The sequence below is a fragment of the Lactuca virosa genome, chromosome 5, assembly GCF_052849685.1.
Source record: "Lactuca virosa cultivar CGN04683 chromosome 5, Lactuca_virosa_CGN04683_v6, whole genome shotgun sequence".
NCBI lineage: Eukaryota > Viridiplantae > Streptophyta > Magnoliopsida > Asterales > Asteraceae > Lactuca > Lactuca virosa.
The window spans coordinates 228,138,507-228,156,777 of NC_136430.1; the positions used below are offsets into that span (position 1 = coordinate 228,138,507).

Here is an 18,271-nt window from a genome sequence, read left to right on the forward strand (position 1 = left end):
TTCATATTTTAGCAAACATAACCTAATAACAAGAACTTTCAACATAACAAGAACATCAATTGATAAAATTAACGAACTTTAGCAAAGATTAATGATATTTCAGCATAACAAGAACTTTAATTGATGAAATTAATCTATAATCTATGAAATTTCAGCAACATTAGCATACAAGCAAATCAACATAACAAAAATCATACAAATCTATGACATTCATCAAATAAGAAAATCAATCGATTTCAACAATTTCAACAAGAACTTCAATTGATTTCATCAAATTAGCAAGAACTTCAATCGATTTAAGAAAATTAAAAACAATTTCAACAAGAACTTCAATCTATGACATTCATCAAATCAGAAAATTGATTTCAGCAAGCGTATTGCATTTTAGCAAATCAGAAAAATCATTTCAACAAATCATAAAACAAAAAATTGATTTGATAAATTAGCATAACAAAAATCGATTTTAGGATATGTAAAAAGAAAGGGTCTTATCGATGCTTCACAAAGGTTGTATTGGTGGGATGACGGAGAAAGAAGGGTTGAGGCAGACGAGGCGACAACGTTGTGAGACTGCAACAAGAAATTAGGTTGCGACAACGAGAGTTCATGCGGCCTAGATGAGACAATATCATATGGAAGAATGAAGAAGATGGAAGCAACGTATGCTGATATGTCCGTTTTTTAGGTTTAGAAGCATTAAGAAGTGGTTTGAAAATGCAAGTCCAATGATATATGGTACAGAACACACATATAAGTTTTTAAGTAAGAAAAACTTTTAAAAAACAAACAGCTGTGAAATGACAAGTGTTGCGCAACGCAACTAAAAGTGGTCAGAAGTAATTATTTTTTAAAAAAAATTTTAAAAATTAAATAGCCTCATAGTCCATAAATAAAATTCCAAAACAAAGGGGAGTTTTTTTTTACCATATTGAAAAAATATTTACCAATCTGGTTTGAAAAATATTTATGAAACTAGTTTTTTTTTCCTCTATTTTTTCAGTTTTCCTTAATATGTTTTTATTTTAAATATATATATTTTTATTATTTAAGTTTTTTATTGTCTTTTTTTAATATTAGTTTTTTATTTTCTTTATTTCAATTTCTTTTATATTTTTTTAATTTACATTAAACATAGATGCTTTGATGTTATTTGTATAAATTATACAAACCATTTTAAATAATGAATTTTAGTCATCTTAAATTAAAACTATCATTAAACATATAATGTTTTTTAAGATGCAAAAACTCCAACATTAAACATATAATATTGTTTAGGTAAAAAAGTCCAATATTATCTATTACAAAAAAATAATAATAAAAAAAATAAAAAAAATAAAATAATTCAAAAAAAATTATACTCTTCTCATATAATTTCTTACATTTATTCACCGGTATCTATATTTCTTGAGGTATTATTTTTGTCGGCATGGCTTTTACGTTCTGATAACGAATCTAAGAATTTGGACATAATTTACTATATACACTAGACAATTTCCATCATATATTAATTGTAAAGTTTTTGAGTTTGCTTTAAACAAAGTTGTTGATAATTTTTTTTTTTTAACGAACAATTGTTGGTGGGTTTTACCTTAAAAACACTTAATGTTTAATGTTGGAGTTTTTGCACCTAAAAAAATATATGTGTAATGGTAGTTTTAATTTAAGATGGTTAATATTTGATGTTCAAAATGGTTATAATTTGTATAAATAACATCAAAGCAACTATTTTAAACGTATATTAAAAAAATAGAAAAAAAAAACTGAAATAAATAAACTAAAAACCTGATTTAAAATAAAAGACAATAAAAAACTGAAATAATAATAATAATAATAATAATAATAATAATAATAATAATAATAATAATATAAAATGACAGTAAGAAAAACTGAAAATATGGGGAACATGAGAAAAAAAATATTAATTTGGAAAAAAACTGATATTCTTTTTTTGACACTTGTAAAAAGTTAAAACACAGCAATAAGCAATCAAGTATTGGTCAGGAAAAATCAAAGTAGCAGACTTTAAGATGAAAAATGGGACCATTTTGAGTTTTTGACACGTCCCTTTTATAGTCCCACCCAACCCAACCCAACCCACAGGCATCTCTTCAAAGATGTACAACCTTTATTACACATGGCCAGTTATTCACCACCACTAACATGCGCCCCACAATATGTGGGGCTCACATTCAAAATGTGTGGGCCCACGAATCAAATGCTTAGTCAAGATCTATTTACAACCACATCATCGAACTCTCGTGAACAACATTGTATAAGATCAGAGTTAATTTATTGAGATCATACACATCAATTGTGTACAGAGGCTGACATCAGGATCAACATCAATGACAGCCGTTGATTTTGGGAGGAACGGTTGAGATCCCTTGTTTGGAGAGCTCTGATATGACACTTTCAGTAGATGGAGGTTTGAGGCCCAAAGGCAATGGCAGCCATGGCTTATTTATTGCTTCCTTCACCACCTTGTCAATGACTTCATCTCCCTACAATAATTATAGTACTTCCATATGTCACAACAATGCAATACACTGACAAAAAATGGAATATGAATATGAAAAAATTATAATCCTCATTCTCAATATGAGAAATGTACTTTGTTTTGTTTTTTTTTTTTTTTACCAATAATAGCAAAGTAATTAATTATATTTGTTACCCATAACAAAAATATAGCTTCTGTTACTGTTATACTCATAAGAAACAACTATTTATATTTTTACCAATAGTCACAAGCTACTACTCACATTTCATGCAGGGAAATGCAGTTTATTTGTTATATATATTGCTATTATCGGTTAGGAAATGTAAATATATTCTCATTATGGGTAAGGAATTGTAAATATCTCATGATTACGTGTATTAGAAATCTATGTACACTGCCATGGGGGCGTTGAGGGGGACAAAGTGGGCAGCTGTACAGGGCACAAATTTTTTTATTATATATTATATATATTTTTTATTTAAAATTAAAAAATTATAATAACGATAAAGACTATTTTTTTCTTGTTTGTCCTGGGCCTTTGAGAATATTTAATTCTTCAGGACCGGCCATGTACACTGCAATTATGAGTTACGATATTCAATAAAAAATTATAAATTGCTATTATGGGTGAATAAATGTTCTTACATTTCTATTATAGGTCAAAAAAACTAGGTACATTACCTTTATTAGTAAAAAAAGTAAAACATGTTATTTCTCGCAATTTGTGCTATATATAACACTTAAGACTAACCCTAAATCACTCATAGTTAAATAACACTTAGAAAAAGTTACAAAAACAAGCTTAGAAAAAGTTATAACTTATTTAGTTTAAGGGGGTAAGGTGCCTAATCCCAATGGATCGGAAGCAACGACTTTTGACTTTTATGTTTAAATTTTGAGGTCAAACAAAGACACCATATTTCAAGGTTGATGATTATGTTATAATTTTTTGGGGTTATGAAGTAAACTGTAGTAAAAAGAAAGGATCAATATGAATTTTTAACTCCAGAAGTTGTGTTTCACCTCAAAAATTCTAACCATGACTTACGGATAATAATATCATTCTAGTATGTGACATTTGTAATGAGGTTTAACTTAGCAATCAATATTTTCCTCCAAAGCTGAAAAATCTATGGTATTCTTGACTTGAGAAGTATTTTTATAACCATAAAAGTCAAACCCTATAAAGATATGGTGAATGTAAATACCGGATAATGGTCAAATGAATTATTTGGCATGGTTCGGTTACTCTGAAATTGTGAAACATTCTGCAAAATCGTTGATAAGTACATATTTTGTTAATTCAATGCAAACAATGAAAAAATGGTTAAATGTAAGAAATGGCAAAGTACTTTCATTGATTTGTTTATTATAACTTTCAATAAAATATAGCAATATCATCAAAATACGAAACAATTTTGACTGCTATAATTAGGTTAGAGTTTTCAAATGGTAGTAGGGGATAAGAAAAAAATGAAGTAATTTAAAGAAATTAAACTAGGATGCTATAATACACAAATAAAAGTACAATGTTATTTCTTGCATTTACCCCATTAGAAAAAGCGTACTTACTTGAGGGAAAGATGGGTGAGATGGGATGGTTGGGCAGCCCCAAGTTTCGGCTTGTGTCTGGAACAAGACAAAGACACACCCAAAATCAACTCCTAAAGTTCAATAGACTTACAGAAGAATGACAAAAATGATATATTAGTATCGAATGACGAGTTTACCTCTGGATAGGGATTCCACAACCAACTTACAGAAGAATGCCATGCTGGATAATATGATGGGCCCCACGTCTGAGGTGGAGGAGGGTAGCTGTGTGGAGGTGGCCAAGTAGGATATACTTGGTTAGAATGATATGGAGGAGGGTAGGCCATAATGGGCTTTTGTGGATAGTAGTTTCTTGGTGTTGAATGGTGTCTAGTTTGAGGCCATTTTCGGCCACTTTCCTTGGGCAAAATATGTCTTCGTTGTAATCTATATTTCTGCTTCAATTATAACGAAAATATATGTTTAGTTTTAGATAAAAACAATCATGGAAGTAGATATAGGATATAGGATTGGACAAGCTTTCTAGGGCTATTTGAGACGATGAAGATGAGAAGGGCATTCACATCTTTTTCACAAACAAAAGATCAAGAGCGATTCCGTGTCCCACCATTTTGGGAAAAACTACAATTATCCACAATGCATGCCAAATGCAGTACAACCTGTCATATCATGTGTAAGAAACATATGTTTTTTCTAACCTGGAGATGACTTGCGACATTATGCCTTGTTAAACCCTCTACTTTCATAAGTTCTAATATACGTGAAGGTATGGCTTGATCAACACCAAGTTGCTCCACGGCTTGTACGAATTTCTTGTGTAGTTCACTACTCCAATCTACCTGAAATACTCACCCTATTTAAAATCACAAACAATAGAATCACACAAATGTAATCATGGTGCACCAATGCATGTTGGCTCCTACACAATGGATTTTCTACAAGTATATGAAACACAATTTACATCATACATAACATACAAGTATGTATAAGGAAGATGCACAATGTGCCTCATACATATAGGTATGAGCATAACGTGCCTCATACATAATGTATGAGGCACAATGATTTTAAGATTAATCAAAAAAGCATATCAATCATCATCTTTACCTTGACCTTTCTTCGACCAGATTTACTAGAACGTGAAATTGGATGCTTGGATACTTCGTTTTGCTTCTTACCATCAATTGGATCGGGGCAACATTCATTACTTGAAGGCTTGTTGATTCCCTCTTCCAAACTCTTGGAGAAGTTTGTCTCCATAACATTATCAACAACTAAATGATCATCACAAGTAATTTCGACGAATTTGGACTCACCATCATGTTCTACAAACTCTTTCTCAGTTGAGAGATTAGTTTGATCTTCATTATCAACATGCCTCATTCCTTGCTTCAACTGTGGGGTCGATGGAGCAGGATACTTATCACTTTCAACTGACACCTCCTCATTGTGTTCTTTATTTTGAATGATTTCTTGCTTTATACCTACTTTTTCCAAAAGAATCAAAGCTTCCTCGGATTTCAACAGTTCATTTTCATCCTTAGGTCCTGCATTGAAAGCCTGCTTGAAGTTTTCACAATCCCATTATCAAAAAATAGGTGAAAGGTATTGAATATATTAGTTCACTATAGAAATTAAAATTACTAACCTTGTGAGCCACATGTTGCCATATGTTTCGGAGTTTATCTTCGGACAATGGTTTCTCAAGGAACTCGACTGCACCAAGCTAGAAAACAAAGCACAGGATTGGGATCATTGACACTTTTTTATTAAAACGCTTTTCATATTGTTTCCTTTCGACTTAAAGGGGATAAGATTTATTGTGTAAGTATATATGATTTAATATGCTAAGCATATATGGGTGTTTTTTGACTTAATACATAAAGAATGACTTAGATAGTCCGGAAAAAAAGATGCTTTTTCACTTTGTCGTAGTTTAAGAAATTTGTTCACATTAATATTTATTTTTGTTATTTTTCTCAAATGTATTTTAAACTTTAGTTTTCAAGATGATACTTAATAGGGAAAAAACAGAAAAGTTGCCTAAGACTAGTTGGGTATTAAAAATATAACTAAATGCAAGAAATAGTAATATGCTTTCATATATTTGTTCATTGTAGCATTGTATTTTAATTTTTTTCCCATTACAACATTAAATTCTCAAAAAAAATTCTTATTGGATTTTGAAAAAAATTTACTAAATATAGCATTGTACTTTCACTATTTTTTTTATTAGGACATTGTACTTTGAAAAATCTACCTAGCTATAGCAAGAAAAATTGCATTATATTTAGATGACATTGGTAGATTATTTATAGTGCAATGCTCAGTACAATGCAGTAATCAACAAATATATGGAAGTATTTTTCTTTTTATTGCATTTAACCTTTAAAAACAATCTTGTGTTGAATAAAACTTACTGCTATGCACTTCATCATGGTACTGATGCAATTCACATCTGAAGTCACTACAATCAAAACCGAAAGAATCTCAATTTATGTTCGTATAAAAGATTTATCATAATACAAATTTAGATTAGTGGTTCACGAGGCATACTGATTGTAGGCAAGTCTTTCGCCCTTTCAAGAAACTTAAACCTTCCATCTTCGTTACCTGCTCTCACCTGTCACAAAATGTAAAAATACATAAGACACTTCAAACTGTATCCAATAAATGAAGAACAGGCTCAAAAGGTACCACTTTGTAACACCCATATCTGGAAAATATTAATTTTCGAAAACTTAGCACCATCAATATACATGTCGTCAAAAAGTACATCAAATTCAAAAAAACTTAATACCTCTACTATAGCTACATGGAAGCCTTTAGATTTGTCTGAAATCGCCGACAATGCATCATTCTCACTATAGAAAGCAGAAACTGTACACCTTAATGCCAAAGTTAGATAACCTCCAACGTATACGGTGAATATATGCGATAATAAAGAGCTTATAAGGAATTGTGACTAATTTTCCCTTGTAGTCATAAAAGATTTAAAGGTATACAATAACAGATAAACAAAATGTTTCACTTTTATTAAACAGAATCACAGTGTAGCAACATATGGTTCGAAATTGTTTGTTTATTGATTTACCATACATATAGATATTAAACAGGATCACAACGTTAAACATGATCCTATTTGAAAGATAATATTTCAACTGTTTATGTAAATATACTTATAGTTTATTTAATAAACTAAACTTGATATCTAAATATGCATGTGGTAATGTGACAAAACTAAGAGAATTTAATCAAACTGATAAAATGAATTGGCGATATGCTTGTGGCAACGGAAAGCAAAATGGGGCCTTATTAAAATAATATATAATTAAAGACCTAGCGTGTCGAATTTAATTTTGGCTAGGATTAGGGTTCCTAATGTATTGCCTAATAATCCATAGAATTTAATATGTCTGATTAGTAATTTAACTTTTATGTGAAATAGGTTATAATGAGATGGACAAGTGGCAATAACTTGATTCATTTATTAAAATAGCTAGAGGTATTATTTGTTTAAGTAAATAGATTTACTTCAAAACTCATAAAATAATTTTATACTTTCTTTCTCAATCTTATAACAAACACGGTAGTGCCTCATATGAGAGTATATACAATCTATAACATATTATATACGAATTAAAATGAATATGACTGGAACGAGAAGATTTTTTTTTTCTTAAAGTTTTCTTGCACAGCATGACTAATAAAATCTCAAGAACAGAAATTATAACAAAGTAAAGAACTTCAACTAAACATGTGCAAAAGCCATGCACAATAAATAAATTCGCAACTAAATAAATCAAAAACAATTTGGAGTTAAAGTAACTAACCAACATAATCCATTTCTTCAAGTTTTGATTTTATTACATTTGCAGAATTGATATCTTCATCAAGGAGCAAAACTCTAAGACCCTTCGGAAAATCTTTCCACCCTAATAAATCATTTGCAGTGCAAACCATAGCTGTCTGGCATCGTTTATATCATCAGATCTCGCTACTCGTCATCATTTTCTCATTTATAAACTCTGCATAAAAATTCACATCGATGTTAATTTCATCAGTCTTGGATCCGCATAACATAATGCATGTTTTAGAATCTTGATGGGTAGATCAGTGATCAGATATATTAGTGTTGAAGATATGGACCTCATTCGAGCGAAGTAATAATTGATCTGATGATAGAATAATAATATATATAACATATATTTTAATTGATAAAAATTGCAAAATCTATACAGCAAATGATTTCCTCATAATAGCTTTCCTCACCTGAGAATTCATAATTGAAGACATCTTGTTTATCATAAGTACGCATAGCCATAGATATAAAAAAAAATACTCATAAAGTAGATTCACTTTTAACAATGACTCAAAGTATTAAAAAAAAGCATATAATATTTGTAGGTCATAACCCATGATGCAAATCACATGTCGATTATTCACACACACTGACGGAATACAAAACACATAGAAGTTCTTGCATCTTATATTTTTTAACATAAGTACAATCTTCCGTTGAAAGATGAATCATGAAATCAAGAAAAGATTCTATTTATGTGAGCATCTAATATGTGTTTGGAATGAAGATTCAGTGTGGCAAAACAACAACAGATGGAATTTGTCAAGAAAGATTCGACGATTAGCTTAAAAAAGAAAGGTTTAGAGGTCAGAGGAAGAACACAAAAGGGTAAGTAAATATACAGTAAAAAACGCTGACAAATGAATGCAAGTTTAAAGGGAGAGAAAAGCGGAAATTAAACTTACACTTGATTCGTCGAATGAAGTAAATATAGAAGTGAATCCAGTTGAAGAAAAAACATGAACAAGAAAAGGAGATATATATTTAGGATCTTTACTAAAAGGATTAAAGAAAAACTATGGGCGCTACTGTTATGCCTTTCCTTGTGTTAGAGAGAGAGAGAGAGAGAGAGAGAGAGAGAGAGAGAGATATGATCAGTATATGCAGAAAAAGAAGGAAAAAAGTTCTGCACTAATTGGTCATGAACATCTATCATTGTTCCAACCACCATATTTAGATATGTTTGTCCAAGATTTTGATTTTGTTTTTTATTGATAGTCTATTACAAACATCAACTTATTTGACATTGTTTTATCCATACGAAGTATTTTTTTCAGCTGTTACTGATTTTATTAAACAAACTATAAAACACTCTTAAAGTTGTAAACAAATACAATTTATTGTGTAAAAGGAACCAACTTATGCTTTATATCGTTTGGTCCTATATGTTTTGAAATATTATTACAAGATTATATGTGATTTACATATTACATTTTTCGCCAAAGTTTTAAACTTTATTAAAAATCAAAATTTTGTTACACTCTAAAATCATTATTACATCCGCATTACTAACGATAAATCTAAATCCACAGGAACACAAAATACATATCAAATAACAATTTGGTATTGAGGTCCCTAATTTCGTAGTGGGACTTCTACGAAACCTAATGATATATAACGATAGCTACTTTCACAAATAAGAATTTCATAATGGAATTCATATTTTTGTAACGACCACATTACAAATATAATTATTGGGATATTTTATGTCGAATCATAAGCTACAGCAGCTAGATTTGTGTTTTTGTCATGTATCAATTGGTTTAAGTAGAAACGTGAATTAATAATTTAGTGTTTGTTTTTTAGTTGATATCTTTAACTTAGATAAGGTACCGAGGACAAGTCAAGGACTTGTTGTCATAGACAAAGACACTACGAACTTACAGCAGCGACTTTTAAGCTATATGCATCTTTAAAAAATAACAATGTTAAAAAGGTAATTAAATCCTATTTCAAAAATAGAGACTTGTAATCGAGAGGAAGCCATCTATCACAACAAGGGAAAGACACCTACGTGCCACTATATTTACCACAATTTCCAAAGGACTTTTTCTTTGTCATCTTCCAAATTCAAAAGATTCCCATCAAATTTTTTTATCACTTATCATTTTAAGATTATTTGAGAAAGAAGATGTAATTATTGCACCACTTATTTAATAATAAAAATATTACTATTTTTTTTTTTTGTATTTTCGTATAAATATAAGTGGTGTTTATCTATTGTAATTATTCGAACTCTAATTGAGTTTTTCTTTTTTGTGTTTAGTATCAGCGTATTTATACATATAAATAACATTGTTTGTTGTTTATTATGTAAAATTGTACGAGATAATCCACCAAGGTTGGACTTGGTATGAGGCCGAGACTGCAACTCATTTATTATTACAAAATATAATACTTCCTAAAGATACTGATAAACATATATTTCAGATAATCTCCACCAAGGGTTGGATTTAGTCTGAGGTGATCTCTCCAACCATGCTCATCTCAAATTTGTTAGCCATGATGATTCCAAATTCGTCACACAATTCTCATTTGTAGAACCAAAAATTATGTCATCAACATACATTTGAGCAAGAATTGGATCAGTGACGGTCCTTAGTCCTTATGAATAACAATGTGCTATCAATTGCTCCCCTTTTATAACAATTATTAACCAAGTAAGTAGACAGAAGTGACATCCCCAATTTTCAGAAACGAAAAAAAAATCTTTACGTTTTTAAAATTCATAACATCTTTATTTGCGAAAAATCTCAGTATATTAGAACGTTTGAGTACAAATGCTTGTCTCAAAATAATAAAAATTCTAGGGATGTGATAATCAATACACAACATATGTTACAGTGTAAAAACCTAACGGGCCTGAACATTATTGCAGGTCTTCTCTTCGATCACTCAGCATCCTAATCAAGTCTTCAACAATTTTAACACCGCTACCTGTGATGAATATAAATTGAGTGAGTCAAGTTGGTAAACCTTGTGAGATACATAGAGTTTTCAATTCCACAATTTTATTATGATAATAAATCGTATATCTCAAACTTGCAAAACTAACTGTCATCAACAACACAAATATATCATATCTATAAGACAATCTATCCCATCCCGTCGATCCTCACATACTAATCCTGATAGATCACTAAAAGCAACAAATTGACTATTTAGTCGGTGGTCGTCATCTCAAATCTTGAAATGACCCGTTTCACCACATCCGTAGCAAACCTGACTCACCCCGACATTAGCGGCTTGGGTGGTTTGTTGTGCAGGTGCCTTACAGAAACGGGCGGTGTGCCCCCTTCCTATTGCAATTATTGCAGTGCATCTCTCGGCAGGCTCCATAGTGATGAAAGTTGTACTTTTTGCATTTTGGGAGAGTTCCAACATATTGTTTGGCGGGTGCTGGAGCGGCAGGAACAGTAGCAGCGTGGACTACCACAGTTTGTTGCTTCTTTGTGGGATCTTGTGTCGGTTGGACCTTCTTTTTGTTCCAGAACTTTCTTTTTTTGTTGTCTCCCCCTTTTGCTTGTTCGGGGGTGGCCGTTATAACGCCTTGGCAGACTCCATGATCCATAAGTGTTTGTACCAAACGTTTGGCACTGTCAAAAGTGGTCGGGTTTGCATATATCACATTTCCTTGAATCTGGGGGGATAGTCCCCAGATGTATCGCTCCACCTTTTTACTGTCCGGGGTGACCATCCTGGGACATAGTACTGTTAGATCGCTAAATATGGTAGTGTAGGTTGCGATGTCGGAGCCCTTCATTGTAAGGTTCTAGAGCTCTTGCTCTAGCTTTTGTACTTCACCCCTCGGGGAGTATTCTGATAGCATCAAAATCTTCAAGTCTTCCCAGCTCATGGCGTTGGCCATTAGGAGAGTCAGCGATTTGACATAGTCGTCCACCAGGAGAGGGTTCTATCCATGCATGTGCAGGCTGCAAATTTCACATTGCTAGCTTTTGGGCATGCGTAAATTTCGAACACTGACTCTGTTTTCTCGAACCACCTCGTTAGAGCAATGACACCTTCGCTGCCATCGAAAGACTTTGGTTTGCCATTTGTGAAGTCTTTGTAGGAACATTCCCTCGGGTGTCCCTGACTATCTCCCTGGTTAGTATTATTGGTACCGCCTCCAGTCCTACTGGTACCATTTGTGCTGATTTGCGCCATGGCGGATGCCACAGCGGCTGTTACATCAGCTTGGAAAACGGCAGTGTCCATCTGTGGAGGTGATGACGGTGGTGGTGTTGGTGTTGTGTTGTTGACACGCCTGATAGATTTGCGTGGTGGCATAATTCTGCCATAAAGTTTAAAAGTGGATTGATGATAAGTCTTTGATAATGGTCATGAATCGAGTATTATCGAAACAGAGTGTCTTAACTATTTAGTTATGTTGACTGCGCAAGAATAACGGTATAAAGACACATGAATAGTTTAGTTGTATGGTTCTATAGTATCATAAAATACTCCTATAGTATTTTAAACTTGGTGTTTGATTCTTAATGTTTCTTGGTATATAGGGTTGGTAAGTTTTAGACTCGTTGTTCACAACGATCATTCCCAAACACATGTTGATCAGGCTATATGCATCCCAGATATGATTACATAACTATCTAGGCTTAACCGCAACGTCCAACTTATCTAAATACTTTTATATGGTTCTTATTTCGACACTATTCTAGTATGCATCCATTTACGTATACTTTTATAAAAATACTTATATCTTAAAAGTATACTTTTAGTCAAAGCGTTTTAGCCCCCATTGTATTTATTGTAACATCCGGTTTCGGATTATCCATGATTAAGGTTCATGGGCCGCGAGTCGGGGGCTAGGAGGTCTCGAGTTGAGGCGAGTTGCTAGAAGCGTAGGGCATCTCATTACCTTTCCGTAGGTATGAGGATTTTTGGGATTCGAGTCATTTCGAAGATGCGATGGAAGTTTGGGAGAGTTGGCAAGATAAGTCCCTAAGTGAGGATTTTGGCAGCGAAGTACGCTGGGCGTACGTATGCGTACGCTTAGCGTACAGGTACGCGTGTTTCTTAAGCAAGAGCCACCTAGTACGCTGGGCGTACCAGGGGAGGTACGCCGGGCGTACTACGCACAAAAGGAAACCCTAATTAAGTGAAGTGCCCCTATATAAAGAAAGAGATGGTCTCATTTCTGGCCACCTTCCTCAGTTATTAAACCCTCTCAAACCCTAATATCCGTTCTTGAGCTTGTGAGTGGCCATGATGAGCTTGTTTGTGTTCTTGTGGGCTTTTGGGAGTTAAGAAGGAGCATGGAAGGGAGTGAAGTTGAAGATTAGGCTGTGGATCTGAGCTTTCTTGGGGCTAGGGCACCATTTGAAGGTATAAAGCTCCAAGCTTTCCTTCTCTTTTTGTTTTGTGCATTTTAGGGTCCATTTTAGGGTTTTTGGTCCCAAGCTTGAGGCTTTATGAGTTGATGCACTCCAGAGCTTAATAACCTGTCCTTTTAAGTGTTTCTAGTGGTGGAGAACCATAAAAATAAGGCCTCGATCGTGTGAATCTACCCATGCATGAGTTATGAGCATTTTGGGTTAAGAAAGTAAGAGTTTTATGTGTTGTGACCTTATCAGCCATGCAAAGGCTTAAAGTTGTTAACTTTATGGAGTAAGAGATGTTAGGAAGTCTAGATCCAAGAGTTGAGCTGTTAAGACCTAGAAAATGGATTAAGCAAGTCTGAAGGTACGCGTCGCGTAATTCCAGTACGCCCCGCGTACTGGGTTGAGGTCCCCGATCAATTTCTTGAGTGTTTGGGTAAGCCGAACGTACCAGGGGGGGTACGCCCTGCGTAAACTCCTTCTGGGGGTTTTTGGGCTAAGCATTGTGTTGGGCCTTGAGTGTTGGGTCGGGAGTTTGGACCTCATGTAATAGAGTCTTGGACTAGAGAAGTGTATGTATGTACTTTGGGCCTTTGGTTTGGACTTGCTTGTTTGGTTGGGAACTGGGCCGTGTGAGGGCCCAATTATTATTGGGCTTTGGTGGGCCCAATGGGCTTAGGGCATAAATGGGCTGTTAGGTGGTCTGTCTATAGACCCAATAAGTGAGAGGTTGGACTTAGCTCCTAATTGAGATTATTATGGGTTTGGCACATAGTTAGAGTCTGGTGCGTAGCAGCAGTGATTATAGGAGCTGTTCTTCATCCGAGGTGAGTCTTCTCACTATATTGTACCTGGAAGGGTACTTATGTGTGACCGGAAGGTCTTGTATGCTATGAGATGTATGTGCTATATGCGGTTGTGTGATATGTATGTGTTATGTATGTTATGTATGGTATGGACCGGAAGGTCGATACGGGTAGGACCGGAAGGTCTACCGGGATTTGGGACGGAAGTCCCTGAGACACATGGATCGGAAGATCCTACAGATTTATGGCATGGAAAGGCGTATATGTGGTATGTGGTATTTTGGGGAACTCACTAAGCATTTATGCTTACAGTTGTTATGATATGTGTTTCAGGTACTAGCGAGGATCGCGGGAAGGCGCCGACATGATTCGTACACACTTACGGAGTTTATGTTATTCAGATTCTGGGACATGTTTTGTTATGACACAGTGAATACATTATGTTTTATGATTATCGTGTGATTGAAAGTATGATTTAAAAATGAAAAATTGTTTTGAAAATTTACGTCGTTACAAGTTGGTATCAGAGCCTTGGTTTGAGGGATTCGGGTGCATCTTCGGATGAATCTGAACTCAAACTGAGGAATTGAGAAAGTTTTTCGTAAAATAAACAATTTTTCTAAAAGAGTAAAAGATTTTGAGAAAGGCTGAAGGAAGCAGTGTGTACGATCAGCCAGCGCCTGAACGGTGATTTCCCAAAATACCCTTACATTATGTGTTATGAGATATGTTATGATATGCATGCTAGAGTAGGCTAGGTATTCATATTAGGACTAGAGTGGACTGATTTGTGATGCCTTAGCCTAGGGATATTTCTGCTGCCATGTGATGCTTGAGAGCGAGTAGGTAGCAGTGAGGAGCTGATGAGAGGTCTACCGAAGGGTAGCCTATGCGAGTAAGATATAGAGTACTTGTGATCTGGGATCCAAGGAGGAGGACTTAGGGTGAATACTGATGCGGTGTGGACGGTAGTATAGGGCCCGTACTACTGAAGACACCGGAGCAGTGCGCACTCTAAGTAAGAATCCTTGAGTACTAGAGAACAAGTAGGGTTGAGTGATCGAGTGCAAGTATGCTCGAGTGAGTCTCTGATATTATTATGTTGTATTTGAGAGACATCATGGTTGGGACACGTCATAGACCTGAGCCAAGTGGCATGAGTGACGAGGAGCTTCGTCAGATGATCCACGATGAGGTGGCAGCGGCGATTCGAGCCGAGATTCCGGAGATGTTTGGGTCTATCAAGACCACATTGATTGAGACTTTTGATGAACGGTATGCAGCGGTGACTGAGGCTGCGGCTACTGCAGCAGTGGCTGCTGCCAGACCTCAGGGAGGTGACTCGTTGTTGCTTCCAGAGTCAACAACACGGAGCCACCAGAATTTGATGGGACGCAGGATCCGATCGCTGCGATGAGATGAATTGCTGATATCGAGGGATGCTTCTACACATGTTCATGTCCGGAGCATCTGAGGGTACGGTTCCCGTTGAACCAGCTTCGCTTGGGAGCGAAGGATTAGTGGAAGTTCGTGACGGAGAGCTTCACTCTTGCAGAGATTTCGGCGGTGATCTGGGAGAGGTTCACCATCATGTTTAGAGATGAGTATGTTCCCCCTGTGGAGAGGGAACGGTTGGTTCAGGAGTTCTTGACCCTCAAGCAGGGTACTGATTCTGTTACTATGGTTACCAGGAAGTTTCATGAGAGGGCGATGTTCTGCCCTGAGCAGGTGTCTACTGAGCAGGCACACATGAGCCGGTATTTGGGCGTATTGAGGAGGGATATACGGGAGTTCGTGTCGAACTCGACTTACCGGACAATTGCTGAGCTTCAGGCAAATGTCCGGAAGAGGGAGATTGAGTTGGAGACTCAGGCCAGGGAGGAGGCCGAGTCTCAGAGGATGGATCGGCGACCGGCACAGTCTTAGCCGGCAGCAAAGCGGGCAAGTCCGCTGATACGAGATCTGGAAGCCAGAAGGGCCGCACTTGTGTGAAGTGCGGCAAGGGAAATGATGGGGTCTGTCGATTGGGTGCTTGCTACAAATGTGGCAAAGAGGGGCATATCGCCAAGGATTGCCCCAAGGGATTCATGGTTTGCTTTCATTGCAACCAGACTGGCCATCGGAAGGCCAAGTGCCCGCAGCTACATCAGGGATCTGCACCTGTTGCTAGGGCTACCGAGATTCGGCCAGCGAAGGCCGAGGCATCAAAGGCTCGTGGGAGAGCTTTCCAGTTGACAGCGGAGGAGGTCCGCGCAGCACCCGATGTTGTGGCTGGTATGTATTCTTTATTGATTTATGATGGGATGAGATATTGTGGTATGCATAGGTACTTTTCTTGTGAGTTATGTACCTGCCTTAGTGTTATTTGACTCAGGTGCGAGTCGATCATTTGTGTCGATAGCGTTTAGTCGACACATCAGTAGTCGACGAGAGGCGTTGAGATGACCTTTACGGGTTTCCATAGCTGACGAGCGAGCGGTGTATGCTACGGATGTGATTCGAGGATGTGTACTTGAGAGCTTCGGTGTTGAGTTCCCGATAGATCTGGTCCCGATAGCGATGGGGGACGTATGTGTCATAGTGGGCATGGACTGGTTGAGCCGATTTGGGGCTGTCATAGACTGCGAGCGACAGTTGGTGACGATACGAGACCCCAGTGGGGGAGTACTTACTGTGTACGGTGAGGGTACCCGATGTGGGTCGGCGTTTTGTTCAGCCGCCAGAGCGAGACAGAGTTTGTAGCAGGGCTACAGCGGGTTTGTAGCCTATGTGATGGAGACACGAGAGGCCGCTGGGAGGCCAAGTTCGATGGATGACGTTCCGATAGTGCGTGAGTTCCCGGATGTTTTTCCCGAGGAGTTGCCGGGTGTGCCTCCCGAGAGGCAGGTAGCGTTCCGCATTGATTTGGTTCCGGGGGAAGCGCCTATCGCCAAGGCGCCTTATCGCCTTGCGCCCCCAGAGATGTAGGAGTTATCCTCGCAGCTTCGGGAGCTGCTGGGAAAGGGGTTTATTCGACCGAGTAGCTCGCCATGGGGAGCGCCGATCCTTTTTGTCAAGAAAAAGGATGGTTCACACCGGATGTGTATTGACTACCGGGAGTTGAACAAGTTGACGGTCAAGAACTGTTACCCATTACCGAGGATCAACGATTTGTTCGATCAGTTGCAGAGAGCGTCTTGGTTCTCCAAGATTGATCTGAGGTCTGGATATCATCAGATGAGAGTGCGTGATGAGGATATCCAGAAGACGGCGTTCAGGACTCGTTATGGGCATTACGAGTTCGTGGTGATGCCTTTCGGGCTCACCAATGCACCGGCAGCATTTATGGATCTCATGAACATGGTGTGTAGACCGATGTTGGATCGTTCGGTGATCGTGTTCATCGACGATATACTGGCGTATTCGAGATCTAGAGAGCAGCACGAGGAGCATCTGAGAGAGATTCTCGGGGTATTGAGGACGGAGAGGCTTTATGCCAAATTCTCCAAGTGCGAGTTCTGGGTTACGGGAGGTTCAGTTCTTGGGGCATCTCGTCAACCAGGATGGGATTTTGGTCGATCCGGCCAAGATTGAGGCGGTTATGAGTTGGGAGGTGCCGAGATCTCCCACCGAGATCAGGAGTTTTCTGGGATTGGCTGGCTACTATCGGAGATTTAGTCAGAGGTTGTTGTGATGCTATGGGAAGCCGTAGTACTCACTGGTTAGAGGTTGTTGTGATGCTACGGGAAGCCGTAGTACTCACTGGTCAGAGGTTGTTGTGATGCTACGGGAAGCCGTAGTACTCACTAGTCAGAGGTTGTTGTGATGCTATGGGAAGCCGTAGTACTCACTAGTCAGAGGTTGTTGTGGTGCTACGGGAAGCCGTAGTACTCACTAGTCAGAGGTTGTTGTGGTGCTACGGGAAGCCGTAGTACTCACTAGTTAGAGGTTGTTGTGATGCTACGGGAAGCCGTAGTACTCACTAGTCAGAGGTTGTTGTGGTGCTACGGGAAGCCGTAGTACTCACTAGTCAGAGGTTGTTATGATGCTACGGGAAGCCGTAGTACTCGCTAGTCAGAGGTTGTGGTGATACCGCGGGAAGTCGTAGTACTCACCAGTCAATGAGAAGTTGATGTGATGCTACGGGGAAAACGTAGTTCATGCTAGTCAGCGAGAAGTTGTCATGATAAAGTACTCTTTGATCAGAGCATGGTGCAGAAGAGTTTTAGGCATG

At 37.1% G+C, this 18,271-nt stretch overlaps 1 protein-coding gene across 3 annotated transcripts; it reads right to left on the reverse strand.

Moving 5' to 3' along the window:
• Positions 1-2,105: 2,105 nt before the first annotated feature.
• LOC145114064 (two-component response regulator-like APRR2) lies at positions 2,106-9,064 on the reverse strand. Of its 3 annotated transcripts, none has more exons than XM_079050073.1 (12): positions 8,819-9,062; positions 7,885-8,079; positions 6,852-6,931; positions 6,608-6,674; positions 6,472-6,518; positions 5,700-5,777; positions 5,159-5,611; positions 4,750-4,890; positions 4,228-4,485; positions 4,070-4,126; positions 3,706-3,765; positions 2,106-2,501 (listed from the first exon to the last, which is right to left on the reverse strand). In XM_079050073.1, exons 2-12 carry the CDS (start codon positions 8,012-8,014, stop codon positions 2,343-2,345), a joined length of 1,530 nt encoding a protein of 509 aa, XP_078906199.1. In that variant the 5' UTR covers positions 8,015-8,079; positions 8,819-9,062; the 3' UTR covers positions 2,106-2,342. The 3 variants fall into 3 exon arrangements, with proteins under 3 accessions (XP_078906199.1, XP_078906200.1, XP_078906201.1); XM_079050074.1 differs by lacking the exon at positions 8,819-9,062 and adding an exon at positions 8,324-8,813; XM_079050075.1 differs by lacking the exon at positions 3,706-3,765 and having other exon boundaries at positions 8,819-9,064.
• Positions 9,065-18,271: the final 9,207 nt, after the last annotated feature.

Coding starts and splice junctions, on each gene's coding strand:
- LOC145114064 (XM_079050073.1), bottom strand. CDS start 8,014: ATGGTTTGCACTGCAAATGATTTATTAGGGTGGAAAGATTTTCCGAAG. Junction 4,891..5,158: donor CTGGTCGAAGAAAGGTCAAG/GTAAAGATGATG, acceptor TGAGTATTTCAG/GTAGATTGGAGTAGTGAACT. Junction 4,127..4,227: donor TGTGGAATCCCTATCCAGAG/GTAAACTCGTCA, acceptor GTCTTGTTCCAG/ACACAAGCCGAAACTTGGGG.